The sequence below is a fragment of the Sus scrofa genome, chromosome 8, assembly GCF_054392235.1.
Source record: "Sus scrofa isolate SSC_HxYL_T2T_F1_AM1 chromosome 8, Sscrofa_HxYL_maternal_Yorkshire_Landrace_v2.0, whole genome shotgun sequence".
Lineage (NCBI taxonomy): Eukaryota > Metazoa > Chordata > Mammalia > Artiodactyla > Suidae > Sus > Sus scrofa.
Genome location: NC_139390.1, coordinates 38,051,120 through 38,072,039, shown reverse-complemented (window position 1 = coordinate 38,072,039; position 20,920 = coordinate 38,051,120). Strand labels below are relative to the sequence as shown.

The 20,920-nt window shown below is 42.3% G+C and overlaps 1 protein-coding gene across 2 annotated transcripts in view; it reads left to right on the top strand.

Moving 5' to 3' along the window:
- Window positions 1-20,920, top strand: part of TEC (tec protein tyrosine kinase) — a 131,467-nt gene that overhangs the window by 32,821 nt on the left and 77,726 nt on the right. For both annotated transcript variants that reach the window (XM_003128960.6, XM_013978655.3), the window contains exon 2: window positions 15,408-15,593. In XM_003128960.6, coding sequence (XP_003129008.1) covers window positions 15,456-15,593 — 138 coding nt within the window. In that variant the 5' untranslated portion in view covers window positions 15,408-15,455. The remainder of the gene's footprint in view (window positions 1-15,407; window positions 15,594-20,920) is intronic.

The window sequence follows — 20,920 nt, the reverse complement described above, 5'->3', positions numbered from 1 at the left end:
TGGGAGGATGGACGAAAAAGGTGAATTGGATTAAAAGGTATAAACTTCTAGCTGTATAACATAATATTTGGAAAAGTAACATACATTATAAAGAATATAGTAAACATAACATAAGGAACATAGTAATACTGTAATAACTTAGTATGCTAGCAATAGTAACTAGACTTGTAATTGATCATTTCATTAAGGTATAAAAATATTGAATCACTATGTTGTATACCTGAAACTAGTATAATATTGTATGCTAATTATAATCCCATAGAAAAGGTCACTGGAGTAGTTCCCGTTGTGGCTCAGCGGTTAATGAACCTGACTAGCATCCCTGGCCTTGCTCAGCGGGTTAAGGATCCAGCATTGCCCTGAGCTGTGGTGTAGGTCGCAGACACAGCTCAGATCCTGCGTTGCTGCAGCTGTGGTGTAGGCGGGAGGCTACAGCTCCGATTGGACCCCTGGGAACCTCCATATGCATTGGTGTGGCCCTAAAAAAAAGAAAAAGAAAAAGCTACTGGACATTTTTCAAACAGTAATTAGATCATGGCTTATATTCATGATACTTTTTGAATGTAGTTTATAATTTTTATAAGTTTATTCTTATCCTTTTAGAGATCAGGTATATAACTACTAGTATTTCAGTTTTGGAAATTCTTCATTAATTGTGTCCCCCAAGCCTTAGAAGTAAGGGTAAATAAGTCACTCTGATCAAATTTGCCTTCCTGTTATTTATTTATGTATTTATTAATTATGCCTGCAGGTGAGGGATATGGAAGTTCCCAGGCCAGGGGTCGAATTGAAGCTACAGCTGCCAGCCTACGCCACAGCCACAGCCACAGCCATGCAGGATCCAAGCCACGTTTGCGACCTATACCACAGGTCACAACAATGCTGGATCCTTAACCCTCTGAGCAAGGCCATGGATTGAACCCGTGTCCTCATGGATACTAGTCGGGTTCTTTTCCACTGAGCCACAATGGGGACTCTGCCTAACTGTTTTAGTATGCTCTGTAGTTTCAGTTGTGATGCTTACCTTTGGTGAGCTTTCTAATGATTCTTTTATTAAAAAAAGGCTGAAATTGGGGTTTGCTCACTTTACTTGACTGCCCGCTATGCTTTGGTACTTTCTTAATTTGTACAGAATTTTCCTATTCCTTTGCCGTAGGCTTGAAAAGCTGACCTCTGCTTTCATGAAAGTTGAGCAGAGGAAAGAAAGGAAACAGAAGAAGAGGAGATATAACAAGGACATATGTTGCATAGACTGTGGTTTTATTGTCGGCTCTGGAAACCACATGTTCCTATTTGTCTGGAAAGAAATGGTATCACATTACATGATCATGAAACTCTGCTGACTCAAGGAATCTTTGGGATCGTTGGAAGTGCTTTCATGATTAGCTGGGTAGTGTGGAAATAATATCCTTGAAGAATGAGAGCCCACCCACCTTCTTACTTTTATTTATTGATTCATTTGTCTTTTTAGGGCCTCACCTGCAGCAAATGGAAGTTCTCAGGCTAGGGGTTGAATCGGTGCTGCAGCTGACAGCCTGTACCACAGCCAAGGAACACCAGATCTGAGCTATATCTGTGACCGATACCATAGCTCACGGCAACACCGGATCCTTAACCCACTGAGCGGGGCTGGGGATTGAACCTGAGTCCTCATGGATACTAGTTGGGTTTGTTACTGCTGAGCCACAGCAGGAACTTGGTGGTCTTGGGTATTTCTCCCCCACCTGTTTCCTACTTTCATCTCTTTTCTATTCTTTTTCTTACCAGTTCCACAGTCTTGGATGACAGGGACATGGAGAACCATGTTATTCCCTTAGACATACTTCCAAAAATTTTTATTACATAAAATTCCAAACACAAACAAAAATAAGAAAGTATGATCAACTCCAGTGGGCCTCATTCAGTTTTGACAGTTATTAACTCATGAATGATTTTATTTTGTCAGTACCTCTGCACCCCCCTTTCCAGATTATGAAGCAAATCACAGACATTATTTTATCTGTAAATTTTTCACTATGCATCTCTAAAAGGTAACAACTCTTAAAAATACAGTCATCAGGGAGTTCCCTTCATGGCTCAGTGGAAACAAATCTGACTAGCATCCATGAGGACGCTGGTTCGATGCCTGGCCTCACTCATTGGGTTAAGGATCTGGTGTTGCCGTGAGCTATGGTGTAGGTTGCAGACTCGGCTCACATCCTGCGTGGCTGTGGCTGTGGCTGTGGCTGGCAGCTGTAGCTCTGATTCCACTGCTAGCCTGGGAACCTCCATATGCCTAAAAGGCACAACCCTACAAGGCAAAAAAAAAAAAAAAAAAAAAAAAAAAATTAAAAACAAAAAACAAAAAAACCCAAACAAACCTTAGATTAATGTAGTCAAGGAACACATAATGGCATTAGATTATTTTATATATAATTTCCAAATGACTTTCATGTTTTCTCCTAGTAAAAGTTGCTGAAAATCTCTTTACTTATTTGAGATACTTGTTAGTCATGACTTATTTTTCCCTGGTTAGTGTTTCCTTCTGAATTAGCAAGAAGCAGAAAGAGAAATGTGTGCTGTGTGTCAGAAATTCCCTGATGGGAGGAGACTTAGTGCCAGAATATTGTCACTTGAAGTGAATCCACTTACATTTCATAGTAAGTAGTAAAAAAAAAAAATCCTTATGATTCAGACTTTATGCTGAAAAATAAATTGAAAACATGTTTATTTTATCTCTTATATGGCCCCATTTAGATTATAGTGGTTAACTTTTAGAACAAAGATGGAATCAATTATTAGTTGCTTTCTTGAGATTTTTTTTTAATGAAAATGCATGATAAAATATTTTGACTTCAGTTGATATTTGAATGTGTCAGCACCGATCTAAAGAGGGCCATTTTTTTTTTTTCCCCAAGAGCATTGTTAGAAAGCTTTATCAATTTTTGCAAAGGTGTATCAGTAAGGTGGAATAAAGGTGAAGCCACTGTAACAAAGAAACCAGTAGTCTTTGTAAATAAGATAGAAGGGGAGTTCCCCTTGTGGCTCATCTGTAACAAATCCAGCTAGTATCCATGAGGACATAGGTTCAATCCCTGGTCTTTAGGGCGGATATGGCCCTAAAAAGCCAAAAAAAAAAAAAAAAAAAAAAAAAATGTATGTTAATCTCACATATTAAGGTAGTCAGTCTAGGCTTGAGGGTGGGGGGGGGGCAGCTCTGCTCTGTGAGATTGCTCAGGGTCAAGAGTCACTCAGGGATGAGATTCCCTTGTGTTCCTCCTCTGCTCTCTATGGTGATGTCTGGAATGTGTAAGGAAAGTTGAGTCTGTGTGTGCACTTTGCAGCTGTTGGGGAGTTGGAAATACTGTAAATCCAGGGCAAGTAGCTTGTCTTTAAGTTGAAGATGGCCCACGTATCACTTCTGTGTGCATCCCTTTAGCTTTAACCTAGGTGACCCCATCTCACTGCAAAGAATGCTGGGAAATATCACCTCCAGCACAGACATCCAGGAAAAAGGGGAGAGTGGATGGGGCTGGGGGTTATGTGAGGCGTAGGGAGCAAAGCAGCCTGGCACCATGGTGTGTTTTAGCATTTTAAGCGTAAGTCATCTCCGACACTTGTGTTATTTTTTATTTTGTTTTTACCAGCTCTCTGTGAGGTCACTTGCCAGTGGCATTGAGTATGAGGGCAGCAGTTCTCCAATATTGTGCTTATTAATAAGTTTAACCAGGACTTTTAAAAACGCTTCATCTTTTGAATATTTAGTTTTGTTGAGTATTGTGTTCTTTTAATCAACGGGAAAGAATGACCAGCAAGGAAACAAAACCTAGTAATGTGGAAGGAATATTTGATTGGGACCCACGTGGTCAGATGATTAGTGAGTCATTTTTAGTTTTTATGTTACGACAACTTTTGCTACTCTTAACTATGAATCTCCTGTAGAGCAAATATATTTGTTTGCCCTTTGAGGTATTATAAGCAGGTAGAGAACCAGACATAACTTTTTGACATAAGAGAAGCCATTTTAGGCCTAAGCTAATTTCTGATCCAAGCTAGGCCACAACGCTTGCTTGCCCTTGCAGTAGAACAGGTCTCAGTTAGTTAATGATTTTAAGGGAGCAAAAAAAGGTAAAAACAAAGAGCTGTGACCAGGCCGGGGAGATAACCATAATATTTCACTGGTACTATTTCAAAGGTAAGGATTAGCCTGGAGCACATTCTTGAGCTGTTTTGCCGAATGCAAACTCCCTGCAGGGCTCAACCATCTGATCAACTGAAACCTAAGGAATGCTGATGGTGACCTTTGCTGACCCTCCTGACTTCAATCCATTGGTGCCTGGACTCTGGCAACATTTGCCCCAATTCTATGCTGAATTCTCTCTGCTCCAGCCCCAGTCTTGCCGGTCAGGGACACACTGCTTTGGGAAATATCCCTGTTGTCTTCCTCACTTGCTATAGATAAAAAATCCTTCCTTCTGCTCTTTGGCTTGGTTGTGTCTTTTGCCTTGACTCCCACTAAGAGGTGAACCCAGTTTTCAGGCAGCAGTGTTGCACATGGTTTCTTCTCTCAAAACTTTTTTTCTCCATCTATTGTTATTTTTATATCTTTTTTGTCCCCCCCCCCCCTTCTGTTGTTTTTAGGGCTGCATGGTGACATTGGGAAGTTCCCAGTCTAGGAGTCCAGTTGGAACTATCACTGCCAGGCTATGCCATAACCACGGCAAGGTGGCATCTGAGCTGCATTTGTGACCTACACCACAGCTCTTGGCAACCCCAGCTCCTTAACCCACTGAGTGAGGCCAGGGATTGAACCTGTGTCCTCATGGACACTAGTCAGATTCGTTTCTGCTGAGCCACAATGGGAACTCCCTCCTCTTCTTTTTACCAGCCAAGAAACCCTCAACCTCAGTCACAGACAGCCAAGGACCACAGTGGGGACCTTCAGTCTGCAACCCAAACTTGTCTTAAAGCGCACGTTAAATCAATGCATATACCTGTATCACATGGATAATAAGAAACAACTGTCTTCAGTGCAGCCCCGCCTGGTCTGTTTCCAGGTCACCTCCCAGTCCAACACCATAATCACCCCCACTTTATGGCAGTGGGCTGGGTGGGGACTGCATTACCAGGAGAGATGAGGTAAGCCAGGAGGCCTCTGTAACTTTTGCCATTTGACCTTCTCCTCTCTTATCTAGACCTAGGTTCAATAGGTCAACAGACAGATCCTGAAAACTTTGTAACCTGTTACATATCAACTGGCTGAAAGGAGGCCTTTAAAAAAATATAGGTTATCTGTGGGTGCCTTTGTTTAATAGGTGAGGAAGGCCTGAGGGATAAAGTTTTACTCTCATCTGAGAGCCACAGAGCTGCTTAGAACAGCTCCAAGTCATGATGTTAAATGGGGAGCCTATGAATTCTCTTGTGTCACAGTGCATCAAGGATCCGGCATTGTCCCTGCAGCAGCTTGGGCCAAAAAAAAAGTGGGGAGACTAAAATGTACTCTCTCTCTCTATTATGGCCATGCCCACGGCATGTGAAAATTCCTTGGGCCAGGGATCGAACCCATGCCACAACAGCGGCCCAAGCTGCTGCAGGGACAATGCTGAACCCTTAACCTGCTGCACCGCAAGGAAACTCTAGTACCCTTTATTTTGGTGGGGAAGTTAGCCTAGCATTTTTTCCCTCTTTTGTTTGTGTTTCTTCCACTCAGTTCCCCTTTTACAAAAGGAAATTGGGGCTTAAGCTGAGGGTGTACATGTGGCAGAAGAGAGCATGGTAAGATTTGTTCCTTTATAGCAGCCACCTAGTTCAGGTACTTTTGAACTTAAAAAAATCTACAGATAGATTGGATTAGATAATATTGCTGGCTTTGTAGGTAAAATATTGCCAAACGTTGTCAATTTCATACGGCTTGACCTAGTAAGATGAGAATTTCTTGTTTTAAATCACTTTTTGCTCCTTCCTGTAAGGAGTTCATCCTTTCTCTACCCTGATAACTAGGTTATTGCTTATTTACTATACCCTCTACCATCCTGTCATCTGGCAACTCGTAATAACCTCTGTTCCCTTGGTTAAAAATGTTAGGAGCAGTTCCCGTTGTGGCTCAGTGGAAATGAATCTGACTAGCATCCTTGAGGACATAGTGAGTTAAAGAACCCGGCGTTGCCGTGAGCTGTGGTATAGGTCGCAGATGGGGCTCGGGTCTTGTGTTGCTATGGCTGTGGTGTAGGCCGGCAGCTACAGCTCCGATTTGACCCCTAGCCTGGGAACATCCATGTGCCATGGGTGTGGCCCTAAAAAGCAAAAATAAACATAAAACCGAAAATGTTATGAAAGGGTGTATAGGGTAGGCTGGATAGCTATATATGTACAAGTATATACATATACACACACATATGTATATACATACACACACACACACACCTATATGTATATACCCCTCCCTCCCTTCCCCAGGCAGGACCTTTTATGTTGAAAAAGAGTTCTTAGATCTTTTTGTATAAAATTGCTAGACCATGAAACCATGAAACTGAGAACCATTATCTGGTACTCAGATTTGCAACACTGGACAGAGAATGAAACTGCTTGGTGGTTTAGGTTTCTCATTGGTGAGACAGTGAACAGTGCCCATTACCTACTTGAGAATATTGGTGTTCAAGATAAGCAACAAGGACCTACTCTATAGCACAGGAAACTCTAGTCAATATTTTGTGATAATCTGCAATGGAAAATAATCTGAGAAAATATATATAACTAAATCACTTTGCTGTACACCTGAAACTACACAATATTGTAAATCAACTATACTTGACTTAAAAAAAAAGATATTTGTGTTCAAAGGCTAAGGTGTTATGTTTTTCACACTCTTAGTAATAGCAGACAGTGTAAAGAAAAGAGCGTTCTTGTGTTCAACTCCAAGGAGACACAGAGGAAAGGGGTTTAAGTTGAAGCTCTGAGTTTTATTTTAAAAAGATATTTGGTTCTATTGTGATTCTTATTTCTGAATGGGTTAGCTCCTTGTGGTGTGGAAAATGGCTGGGAGAGTGAGCTGGAGGACTCCAGAATTTTGTTTTCCTCTTTGTTTTCTAAATTAGAGAATCAAACCTATTCTTTCATTCAGAGAGACCATCTCCCTTCAGTTTTTTACTTTTTTAAAAAATTTTATTCCACACCCATAGCATATGAACGTTCTCAAGTCAGGGACTGAATCTGAGCTATAGCTGCTACTTACACCACTGCAGCTGTAGCAACATGGGAGCCTTTAACCCACTGGGCAGGGCTGGGGATTGAACCCACTCCTTGGCAGCAACCCAAGCTACTGTTGTTGGTTCGTAGCCCACTGCACCACAATGGGAACTCCTCCCTTCAGTTTTTGATACTGAGAGGGTGGCATCCCTCTTAGTGATGCCTTGGAATCACAGATGATCTCTGCTGAAATCCGGAGATTGAGTCCTGTTGCTTTTGGCAATCTCCCTTTATAAATAGGAAGCTGAACCTGGCACATCATTGGTTTTTTTCCTTCAGTTCCCCCTTCCTTTCCCCTGGAGAGGCTGTATGTGTAGTGGTTAATCGTGGTTAATAGTGCAGCCTCTGTGCTTACACTGTATTAAACCCTGGTTCTTATCCATACTATGTAGGTAATAGTACCTACTTCAGAAGGTTTGTTGAATGGTTTCCTACCTCTGAAGTGCTTAGTGCAGAGCAAAATAGTAAAAACTTGAAAATGACAGTGATAATTTTTATTACTTTTCTGTATAAATAGTAACTTCCTGGAGAGACTCCCTGATTCTCCTGTGGTCTGCTTATCCCTCTGGAGTTTTTGATCTTATCCAAAGGTCATTGGATTAACCTTTTAGGACAACGATGTTTGCTATAAGGGAAAGATACTCCACCTCCTACCTTATTGGTCTACTTGTTTTTTTTTTTTTAATCTTTTTTAGGGCTGCACCTATGGCATATGGAGGTTCCCAGGCTAGGGGTCCAGTCGGAGCCATGGCTGCTGGCCTACAACACAGCAACAGCCGGATCCGAGCCACGTTTTCAACCTACACCATAGCTCACGGCAATGTCAGATCCTGAATCCATTGAGTGGGGCCAGAGATCGAACCTGTGTTCTCATGGATTCTAGTCATATTCGTTTCTGCTGAGCCACAACGGGAATTTCCATGATCTACTTTTCATTGTATTCAGCACATACATGTTTCATAGTTTGTAGCCTGGGGTTCAAGGCTATCATTTGTTCGCTGGAAGATAGGATTATCTTTCTCTGATTTTCATGTTTTATTGCTTGCATAGAGTTTTGGTGGGGGGAAGAGTAGAGAATATATACCTTTCCACTGCCATCTTCCAGTAATTTTCTGATTCTCAGAGGCAACCACTTTTATTTTTGAAAACAACAGGTTAGTGTTGTCAGTCACTAAGTCACCTACTTATGTTGTCACTTCTTGCTTTGTTAATTTTCATGACTTCTAGTACTGAGGAGGGTATGTGTGGTTCTCTTTCACAACATATTTTCTGATTCACGCACAAGCACATTGCCTGAACTCACTTATCCCTAGGATTTTAATGCTGGTCATAAGATTATTATTCATTGTTTATCTTATCTTGATGTTCTAAGTGTTAGTTATAGCTGAACTCTGTAGCATACTGTGATTATTTTTCCTTTTCCACACTTTTCTTTTTTGTTTGTTTTCTTTGGAACTGGTATGTTATTTCTAGGTTTGCTACATTTTAACTAATTATTATTATTATTTTTGCTTTTAGGGCCGCACCCACAGCATATGGAGGTTCCCAGGTTAGGGGTCTAATCAGAGCTGTAGCTGTGACCTACACCACAGCTCACCGCAACGCCGGATCCTCAACCCACTGAGTGAGTCCAGGGATTGAACCCACAACCTCATGGTTCCTAGTCGGATTCATTTCCACTGCACAACAACGGGAACTCCATTAACTAATTTATTATCAGTCCTCTCCCAGCACCTTCAGGTTCATCTCCTGGAAGAATTCCCTCCAACCTTCTCCCCTGGTCAAATTTTACCTGGTTGCTCTCGGCCTGCTCCTCAGTGTCATCTTAGGATTTCCCGTCACCTCATCTGGGATCATCTTCTTACTGCTTTTGCTTTGAAACCCATGTTTCCTGGATTCCATGTATTTTGTGGTTTACTTCTTTATTTAGTTAGACTATGTCCTCAAGTAGCTATTTGAGAAGGGTGAATAGGAGATAAAAATTTTAAAGCCTTGCGTATTTGAAAAATGTCTTTATTTTCTTGCCATTGCATTGATCGTTTGGTGGAGTATAGAATTAGAAATTAGAAATCAGTTTCTTCAAAAATTTTCTCCATTATCTTCTAGCTTCTAGTATTGCCTTTGATGATTGCTATTGTGAATTTTGATCCTTTCTGTGAAACCTATTTTGAAGCTTTCTGGATCTCCTGCTTTTCCCTATGATTTTGAAATTTTATGAGATCAGCCTTGATTTGGTTCTATTTCAATCTTGGAAAAATCTTTGATTTAGGGTATTTTTCCTAAATTTCTTCTTTGATTGGTTTCCCTCTCTCCTCTCTATCTCTCTCTCAGTTTTTTGTTTGTTTGTTTGTTTTTTGCTTTTTCTTCATGGAACTCCTATTTTTCAGATGCTAAATTTTCTGAATGGGTCTAGAAAATTTATATTCCCTCTACAACTTTTAATTTTTGTCATCTTTTGCTTTATTTTGGGGGAAATTTCCTCAACTTTATATCCTAACTCTTCTATTGAGCTTTTCCTTTCTATTTTATTTTTCCAATGCTCCTCTTTCTTTCTTTTTTTTTCTCCTAGGGCTGCACCTGCAGCACATGGAAGTTCCCAGGCTAGGGGTTGAATTGGATCTATAGCTGCTGGCATATGCCACAGCCACAGCCACAGCAACAGTTCCAAGCTACATCTGTGACCTACACTGGAGCTCATGGCAGTGCTGGATCCTTAACTCACTGAGCGAGGCCAGGGATCTAACCTGCATCCTCATGGATACTAGTCGGGTTCGTTACGGCTGAGCCACAAGGGGAACTCTCTCTGTCCTCTTTTTTGACTTTTTTGTTCTTTATTTTGGTTGTACCTTGAGCTTGTTTCATGGGTGCAATATCTTCTCTTAACTCTGATTTTATTGAGTTTTTTGTCTTTTTTTTAAAGAAGCATTGTCTTTTCTCTGCACAGTCTTTGTTTCCTCTAAGTTGCTTTTCCCCTCATTGGTTTCCCATGTTTGAATTCATGATGGAATCTTTCCTTAGTTGTCTGGTGATCCTTGATTCTTTATCATTCAGGAGTGGGGCTCTAAAAAGTCAGTTGGTAGCTTCATGCATTGGATGAACTTGCTGACTACAGGCTTTCCTATGAATGATCTGGCTGGGCCATTTCTGCTGGAGAGCTCTCCTGTGTCAGTTTCTTCAGGTCTTGTCTCATAGTATAGACCTTCTCTGATATTGTGGAGTCAGGTGGCAGTGGTCTCAACACTGAGTCTATACACTTGCAGAGTTTCTCTTAAGGCCCCCTTTCTGGTATGGGACTCCCAGCCTTAACTGTTTGTAGTTTCTCCCAGTACAGAGACCTTCTGTTTTGTCTTATTTTATTTTATTTGTTGGCCACACCTGTGGCGTGCAGAAGTTCCTGAGCCAGGCATCAAAGAGACCTTCTGTTTTATGGCCTTGAGAAAAATCTCCAGTTTTCTTCCAGGTTTGGGGAGGCTTAGTCCCCTGGCTATACAGCATGGGAACGTGGGAGTGGAGGTTTGGAGAGCCTCTTAAACAGACCCACCGACAACTCTTTTAAGTCCTTCACCACTTTTGGAGATACCAGGTTCTGTTGATTCCTGAGCTCTTTGGAGTTTTCTTTTAAACAAATGTTTTTATTGTAGCTGATTTACAATGTTTTGTCAATTTCTACTATACAGCAAAGTGACCCAGTTATATTATCTTCCATCATGTTCCATCATAAGTGATTGGATATCGTTCCCTATGGTATACAGCAGAATTTCATTGCTTATCCATTCTAATTGCATTAACTAACCCCAAACTCCCAGTCCATCCCACTCCCTCCCCCTTGGCAACCACAAGTCTGTTCTCCATGTCCATGAGTTCCTTTCTTTTCTGCAGATGGGCTCATTTGGCCATTAGAGTACAGACATAAGTGGTATCATATGGTATTTCTCTTTCTGACTTACTTCACTTAGTATGAGAGTCTCTAGTTCTATCTCTTTGGAGGTTTTGCAGCATGAACTGGTTGTTTCCAGGCTTTTTCCCAGCTGGACTGCATGTTTATTTGCTTTCCAGGTTCCAAAATTACATTATTTCCTGTCCTGTTTTCTTTGTCCTTGAGAGTCAGTTTCTTAATGACACCGATAGCGTCAACCACAAATGTAACGGGATTTTAGGAGGGAGCCTAGGCTAACGTGTATGTTCAGCCCTCCATCTTTAACTAGAAATCTTCACGAAGAGAATTTTCCTTCATTTATATAAACTTTAATAGGATTCTTTGGGAATTCCCTGGTGACCTAGTGGTTAAGGATTCAGCATCGTTAATGCTGTGGTGTGGGTTCAATCCCAGGCCCAGGAACTTGCACATACCATGGGTATACCCGCCCCCTAAAAAGTTCTTTGGCCAGGATTTCCCTTTGACAACAGATTATTAAAACAGCAATGAATTTTTTTTTTTTTTTTTTGTCTCTTTGTCTTTTTAGGACCACATCCACAGCATATTGAAGTTCCCAGGCTAGAGGTCCAATTGGAGCTACAGCCACTGGCCTACCGCACAGCCACAGCAACAGGGGATCAGAGCCACGTCTGTGACCTACACCACAGCTCACAGCAACACTGGATTCTTAACCCACTAAGCAAGGCCAGGGATCAAATCCACAACCTCATGGTTCCTAGTCGGATTCGTTTCCACTGCGCCACGACGGGAACTCCAGCAATGAACTTTTAGTTGTACTGTACAGAATGCTGGAGAGAGCCCTTCACTTGGAACTAGGAAATTTCTTTTCCACTCTTGGTTTGTGTGACCTTGGGCAAGGCACTAAACTTTCTAAACCACAGCTTCTTTAATTTGTGATGAGAGTGGTAGATTAAGTGGTGGCTAAGATTCCTTTTGACTCAAATGGTATGATTCTGTAGAAGACTATTTATCTTTCATACAAATCGGATGTGGTGTTTTTTATTGCATTATTTTCCCCAGCGCATTCAACATGAAGTATATCCCCCCTGCCCCTGGTGTTGAGGCGTTTTGCTTCTAACACCGCAGGTGAGCCGAGCCCCACTTACCCTCCTGGGCTTGCCAAAAGTCTCCCTTCCATTTGGTAACTATGGTATTGCCCCCTGGGCTGGGAACTACTACGTATTTGCATATGGCCTGTTTTCCAGGGCGTGGTCTGCTTTCCCCTAACACACTGTTCTTGGAAGCCATCATCTTTATTACCCCACATTCAAAATATGTTGCACAAAGAAGGAAAGATGATTTTCAAATAAGCGGTATTTGTATATCACACATCAAGTTTCTTAGGAACAAAAAGAGTACTAAAATTTTAATTTACAATAAGGAAGGCCAACTTAGATGCAGAGGAACAAAAGCTTTTTTCTGACTTCTCAGCTTTGGTTAATGGGTCAGCTTAACAGCATTAAGCATCAACAGCAGCTTAGATCTCTTATCCTCCTGCTTATTGAGAGGCTGCCATAAATGCCAAGAGTATAAGGGCCTAATTTCTCTTCATTTAAAATAGTGGGTTTCAGGATGTCCTGCTGTGGCTCAATGGTAATGAACCAGATTAGTGTCCATGAGAACTCGAGTTTGATCCCTGGCCTTGCTCAGTGGGTTAAGGATCCAGTGTTGCCATGAGCTGTGGTGTAGGTCGCAGATGTGGCTTGGGTCCCATGTTGCTCTGGCTGTGGTGTAGGCTGGCAGTTGCAGCTCCGATTGAACTCCTAGCCTGGGAACTTCCATATGCTGAGGGTGTGGCCCCCATCCCCCACAAAAGATAGTGGCTTTCAAATCTGCCTGCATATTAAATCCTGGTGCCCTGGGCCCTACCCTAGACCAATTCAAAATATCTTGGTGTGGGTTCTGATGTCTGAATTCTTTTTTTTTTTTTTTTTTTCATCTTTTTGTCTCTTAGGGCCGCACTGGCAGCATATAGAGGTTCCCAGGCTAGGGGTTGAATTGAAGCTGTAGCCACTGGCCTACGCCACAGCCACAGCAACTCGGGATCCGAGCCGCATCTTTGACCTATATCACAGCTCATGGCAATGCCAGATCCTTAACCCACAGAGCGAGGCCAGGGATTGGACTCACGTCCTCATGGATGCTAATCGGGTTTGTTAACCACTGAGCCTCAACAGGAAATCCTAGGATGTCTGCATTCTTTAAAAAACAAAACAGAACAAAACTACCTGCATGGTTCTAATATGTACTTAGGATAGGGAACTAATCCTGTAGGAGCTCAAAATCTAGGTGAGAAGTTAGAATACATACATCAACTTCTGTGGAACATGGAAGACAAGGATGAGCTCTTCAGTGGGTGATAACAGAGATCATGGGTCCAATTATTAGAAAGGTTTTAACTGGAATCATCAGGAAAGGTTTCATTAGGGAGGTGAGTTTTGAGCTAGTGGAGTTTTCGTAGTGGAGAGAGGGGGTCTTCTAGGCCAGGGAATGAACACTGTTTTGACTTAGGGGTGGAGTGTTTGGGGAGCAGTGGAAGTAAAGATCAGATGTTAGGCTGCAGCCAGATTGTGAACAATCTCCAGTGTTTTGGCTTAGGAGTTTTGACTTGATCCTGCAGGTGGTGGGAGGACTTTGGGGAGGCATTGAAGATTTCCGACGAACGAAATGGCATGAGGAAAGCAGTATCATTGAAGGTTGCTCCACTGGGAATAAGAGGCATGTAGTTTGAATAAAATGAGGCCAGAGCTGGGGGTGAAAAGAAAGCCAATTGGAAAGCTACAGTCGTGGCCCAGATCGTAATTCTTTGACCTAGGAAAAGAGCATCACAATTAAAAAAATAATAATAAACATTTGCGTATGTTTTCATAAAAAGTAAGTTCTCTCCCACATCTCCTTAATCCTCGCAATGAGCTTGTGGTATTTACCTCCATGTTTATGAATGAAGGAAGCAGATGTCCAGCTGTTGTAAAGTAACCTTATGGAAAATGAAGGGCCTGATTGGATGGTGACAGATCAGTCATAGGGAATTGCAGGAGTGTTTCCAAGGTGTCAGGTTGGGTGTGAAGGTGGTGGAATTCCTCCCCAGCAAAGTCAGTGTCAAGTTCCTGGCTGTCCTCTCTGATAACCACTTATGATTTTCACGTGACTCCTGTTGCCACTATGGTCGGATGTGCAATGATTTCTTGTAAGGGTGTGGTGCAGGGAAGGGAAGAAAGGGCTGTCGTCACTCAGCTTGTCTCAGGTAAGAATCTTCAGGCCTTTTCTGAGGATCTTTGGTTTTCAGAGCGTTCAGTTTTGTTGAACTTTAGAAGGCCTGTTATTCTAGGCATGGAGAGCTGCAAGCGGGGGCTTCAGATGTGGGGCTGAAGACCTTATACACATGATCTGGGTTGGGAGTCAGTAGGGTGATACAGGGTTAGCTGAGGACCAGCTGCATAGGGTAGGTTAGCTAGCAGGGTTAGCTGTAACTGGGTGGGTTTCCTTTCCTCTCGTGGCTGAGACAGGAGCCGTAGGGAAGAGAACTGTGGAGCGTGGTCGTGTAGATGTCAGAGATCATCCTTGTGGCTCTGGTGACCAGGATGCTCGATCAGGATTACATCCTTATTGGAAGTTCCCTTGTGGCACAGCAGGTTAAGGATCCGGTGTTGCCGCAGCTATGATGCCATTGCCACTGTGGCTTGGGTTTAATCCCTGGCTTGGAAACTTCCACATGCCACACATGCAGGAAAAAAAAAAATAAGATTACATCCTTTTTCGAGCTGGAGATTAAATCATTTCCACACTGTGGTAATTCATTTCGTTCTCTGTGCCTATGTGCTTGTCTGTTTTGTGGACCAAGATCCTGAGGCAATTTAAATATCAGCCTAAATCAGCCATGCTCGCCGTGAAGTCTACCTTTCCATCTGAGATGTTTGTTTCTCTGCAATCAGATAGCAGAAGAGGGTGCCAGTAAGCTAGGGGAGGACGGGGAGGGACCAAGGAGTGAATCATCATCGTGGCAAACCTTGACTAGATTTTCCGGTGAAATGCTGGCACTTGGAGGAACAGGATGGGGCGGGCAAAGAAGAGAAGCTGAGCTTTCAGGCTCCGGGCATTTTCAGCCTTTCAGCCCGGGTGTGTAAAGTGACGTTCAGCAGCACCCGCTGTGGTCAGAGTTACGTCTGCTTTGGTTATTTGGAATGACAGCATCCTTGGATAATTACCATGTTGCATTTTATTTCAACTGTTTGTTTTCTCACTTTAGAATACTGGAATCGTCAATGGCAGGAGAAACAGTGATCAGAAGACCGAGATGAATTTTCACACTATTCTAGAAGAGATTCTTATTAAAAGGTCACAGCAGAAAAAGAAGACATCACCCTTAAACTACAAAGAGAGACTTTTTGTGCTAACAAAGTCCATGTTAACCTACTATGAGGGTCGAGCAGAGGTAGGCGACATCAAAATTTACTTTGCTGCTTTCTATGTTGATACTCTTTTGTGATACTGACAATCCCCACACCCCTGAATTCTATGGAATAAGCTTTAGGTTAATGAAGCTAAGGGAGTGATTTGTTATTATTTCCATTCGAAAGATGGCGATTAGGATATGGATAAAAATTATTCACGAGTCTGAAATATGGGTTTAGTATATATGGGTGTACACTTTATGTCAGTGTACTAAATCTGTTAGAGAAAACAAATTCCTACATTAGTTTTAGATCCTTCTAGAATTTAAGTACATTGTGTTTATCACTCTTGCCCATAAACTGCCATATTATGTGTCAAAGTCTTTTGTAGCACAAACTTTGTCTGTGTCCATCACTTTATATAAATATCCTAACCTAACCTTAATCTGCCTAGAAATATGGACTGATACAGTTGACATAGGTGGCAATCTTTAGACACTTTGAAGAAGATAAATGATACTGCAAAGATGATACAAAGTTGAAAGTTCCCTAATTGCTTTTGCTTACGCAGAACCTGACACACTGTTTTTCCTGGAAGCAGCTTCAGCCACTATGAGAAACAGAAAGGACAGAATGAGGAGGTTGTCATAATATGTGAAACCCAGCCTCTATTGCTTAGCATCACTTTACTGTATAGCACAGGGAATTATAACCAATATCTTATAATGACCTATAGTGGAATCTAATCTACAAAAAACCCAAATCACTGTACTGTACACCTGAAACTAACACAAGACTGTAAATCAAGTATATTTCAATGTTAAAAAAAAAAAAAAAAGAATCCATCTCCTTTCTGGCTACTGATGACTAGCCCAGGAAGCCTAGTTCCATTAGCTACTCCTGCCCGGAACCCTGACTCCTCCTATGGGCTGGACATTTTTTTTTTTTTTTTTGTCTTTTTGTCTTTTCTAGGGCCACACCTGTGGCATATGGAGGTTCCCAGGCCAGGCGTCTAATCGGAGTTACAACTATCTGTGGTCTACGCCAGAGCCACAGTAACTCGGGATCCCAGCCATGTCTGCGACCTACACCATAGCTCATGGCAACACCGGATCCTGGACCCACTGAGCAAGGCCAGGGACTGAACCCGCAACCTCATGGTTCCTAGTCAGATTCGTTAACCACTAGGCCATGACGGGGACTCCCTGGGCTGGACATTTTGATCCTTCCTGGGTTCTTTTCTCAGGGACCGATGTTCATTGACATACTTATGACCTTCAGTTGGAAATATGACTGCAGATTTGTTTGCCTGCCACAGTTAAAAATAAATAGTTACCTATGGGGTTCTCTTGTGATACAGTGGGTTAAGGATCCAACGTTGTCACTGCAGCAGCTGGGGTTACTGCTGTGGCTCACGTTTGATCCCTGGCCTGGGAATTTCAACATGCTGCAGCCATGCTCCCCCCACCCCAAATAGTTACCATATTAAAAAGTTAGGAATGGGGGGGGGGGAGCTGCACTCATGGCATGCATACGTTCCTGGGCCAGGGATCGAACCTGAGCCACAGCAGTGACAACACCAAGTCCTTAACTGCTTGGCCAACAGGGAATGCTCAAAGTTAGGAATTTTAAAATAAGAATGAATTCTCGAGAAAATATAAGTTCTGACAATACTGGCCTGAATTCCTTTGTGACAACTCTCAGCTTGGCTTCTAGGTAATAAGCCCAGTAGCACCTCCCTGTATTGTATTTCTTCCCGGTGGTTAATGGGCCCATTTCTTTGTTTTCCATGAGGGAATGTTCTTGTTTCCATCTCCCTCTCCCTTGAAGCTGTGATCCAAGAAGTGCTGTGATATGGGTAACCCATAAAAATCAATAGGTATTTTTAAAATAACATTTTCGTAAAAATATAGGACTCTAGGAGTTCCCGTCGTGGCGAAGCGGAAACAAATCCGACTAGGAACCATGAGGTTGCGGGTTCTATCCCTGGCCTCACTTAGTGGGTTAAGGATCCAGCGTTGCTGTGAGCTGTGGTGTAGGTCACAGACACAGTTTGTATCCCGGGTTGCTGTGGCTGTGGTGTAGGCTGGCGGCTACAGCTCCAATTGGACCCTTAGCCTGGGAACCCCCATATGCTGCAGGTGCGGCCCTCAAAATACAAAAAAGACGAAAAAAAAATATAGGACTCTAAGTGAATTAGAAAAACCATGGGGCCATTCTAGGGTAGCCCCAAAGATAATTATTTTAGTTGCTCACAGTTCTGTTTTTAAAAGAAAAGCAGTGGGTAGGCTACTGATTGATCTAGCAGCTACGATTCCTCGATTCCTCGTTTCTTTGTAACAATTAAGTGATACTTATCCTTTATTCAGATTGCCAGTTAATCACAGCATGAGTCAGATATCAATCTTTTCCTGGTTCCCTGGACTCCAGCTCCTGCAGTATCATGGCCACAAGCTTTTATTGCAAAATTTCCTATTAAGTACAGTTGATTGTACCTGTTAAAGTGTGCTGAGGAATTCTGTTCTAGATGATGATAAATTCAGTCAAGCTGTTTCTTCCAAGTTTGAAGTTGGAAAGTTGTGTTTCAGTTTCCACTGTGGGCCTCTGCTCTTTCCCAATTAGCTCGTGTTGCTGCATCTTCTAGTGAAATGAGAAAAGATTTCCCTGACAATTATAGGCTCTGCTCTAACTCATAATAACAGAGAACAAAGGAAACTGTGGTCTTGCTTTCTGGTCAGGGAACTAAATGACACATGGGTTAGGCCACCTGACATTCCTCTGGAGCCTCCACGTGGTTTTGAGCTGGAATCCAGGGAAGAGTAGGGCTGAAGTTTAATTAGAAAAAAAAGACCTGGAGCTCCCATCATGGCTCAGGGGTTAACGAATCCGACTAGGAACCATGAGGGTGTGGTTTTGATCCCTGGTCTTGCTCAGTGGGTTAAGGATCCGGCGTTGCCATGAGCTGTAGTGTAGGTCGAAGACACGGCTCGGATCCCGAGTTGCTGTGGCTGTGGTGTAGGCCAGCAGCTGTAGCTCCGATTCGACCCCTAGCCTGGGAACTTCCATATGCCTCCCCCCCGAAAAAGACCTATTGAATAATGGTGAGAAAACAAGCAATGGACAGATTTCTCTGTTTAAATGTTAAACAGAAATATGTCAAGCCATATGTAAATCTGTAATTGTTGTTAGCTAAGAAAGCAGGGGATTTTAATAATTGGCCTTTGGTATTGTCAGCTTGGTTGGCTTGTTGTCTGGTAATACTCCTCAGGTATAGAAACTGGCAAATAGTTTATGAGGTTGAGGAGTAGGGAGACTAGTTGTGTCAGGGATCCCCAAGGCCACCGCCTGGTTCCATGATTCACCAGAACTCATGAAACTCTGCATATTGTTGAGCTCAGAGCTATGATTTATTTCAGTGAAAGGAGGAAAAGCAAATTAGCAAGGGAAACGGTGCACGGGGCAAGTCTGGAGGAAACCAGGCACCAGCTTGCAAAAATCCTTTCTCAGTGGAGCCCCAAATGGGGTGTATAATTCCTCCAGCATCGAATCATGACAGTAGTGAAATGTTTTCTAACTGGGACCCTCACTCAAAAAACCTGCAAGGTTTTTTTGTTGGAGGCTGGTCACAATGGCATCCTTAAGCCTGTATCAGAATTCTAGACTGGAGAGGAAAGCAGGTGTTCAGCATAAATCACAGTGTTTGCACAAACAGGTTAAGCACCATGAGCTATTCTTATCAGCACTGGGACTATAGGAACCCCCCCCCCCCTTACCCCACCCTGCCAAAAGTCTAAATTCCCAAATGCCAGCCAAGGACCAACCTTGTAAGCAGACCTTTTTCAGTCCCTTAGGCCTCTTATGTTAACATTTTCTTTATGGTAGTAATTATGATACAAATTATTGAGTACCACATGCAGGCCAGGCACTGTGCTTAAGTACGTGTATTATTTTCTGTATTCCTCAAAACAATGCTATATAAAGTCTTATTAGAACTCCCCATTTCAAAAATGAGTGACACGAGGCTCAGAAAGTTTTGATACTTAGTGAGGTCAAATGCTAATAAATTGCAGGGCTATTTCTTCAAAGCCCATTTTGAAACAACTCCAGGGGAAATTAGAAAAAAAAAATTAAATTAAAAAATATTAAATCTCTCCATAATACAGATACTCAAGTTTTATTTTAAACCTTTTTTTTTTTTTTTTTTTTTTTTTTTTTTGCCTTTTCTAAGGCTGCTCCTGTGGCATATGGAGGTTCCGAGGGTAGGAGTCTAATCAGAGCTGTAGCCACCAGCCTACACCAGAGCCACAGCAACACGGGATCCTTAACCCACTGAACAAGGCCAGGGATCAAACCCGCAACCCCATGGTTTCTAGTCAGATTTGTTAACCACTGCGCCACGATGGGAACTCCTATTTTAAACCTTTTGAATATATTTTTATTTGTTACTTTTAGTTATGATTTTTATTTGTATTTTTTGGCTACACCCATGGCATGTGGACGTTCCCAGGCCAGGGATTGAACCTGAGCCACAGCAGTGACAACACTAGATCCTTAAGCTGTTGAGCCACCAGGGAACTTATTATTTTTTTCTTTGTCCTTTTGTGTTCTCTAGGGCCACACCCCTCGGCATATAGAGGTTTCCAGGCTAGGGGTCTAATCTGAGCTGTAGCTGCCGGCCTACACCACACCCACAGTAACACGGGATCCAAGCTGCGTCTGTGACCTGCACCATTGTTCATGACAACACCGGATCCTTAACCCACTGAGCAAAGCCAGGGATCGAACCCGAAACCTCATGGTTTCTAGTCAGATTTGTTAACCACTGAGCCATGATGGAAACTCTGGAACTTATTTTTTTAAAAGTTGCTTTGTGATACAGAGTTCCCATTATGGCTCAGTGATAACAAACCCAACTAGTATCCATGAGGACGAGGGTTTGATCCCTGGCCCCACTCAGTGGGTTAAGAATCCAGCATTGCTGTGAGCAGTAGTGTAGGTCATGGATGCGGCTCAGATCTGGCAATTGCTGTGGCCGTAGTGTAGGCTGACAGCTGTAGCTCCGATTTGAACATAGCCTGGGAACTTCCATATGCTGCAGGTGCGGCCCCATAAAGACCAAAAAGAAATTTACTTTGTGGTAGAAGAAAAGTAGCACTAACTATTAATTATTAAAAAGTAACACACTAGATAGGGTTTTTGTCCTGGCTCTGCTACTGTCTAATTGGACCTTATAAAACAATGTTCTTCAATTGTTTTTATAGTTTAGAAATTACTTTTGTACATATTATCTCTCTCTTTACATATATATATATATATATATATATATTTTTTTTTTTTGGTCTTCTTTGTCGTGTTTTTTTAGGGCCGC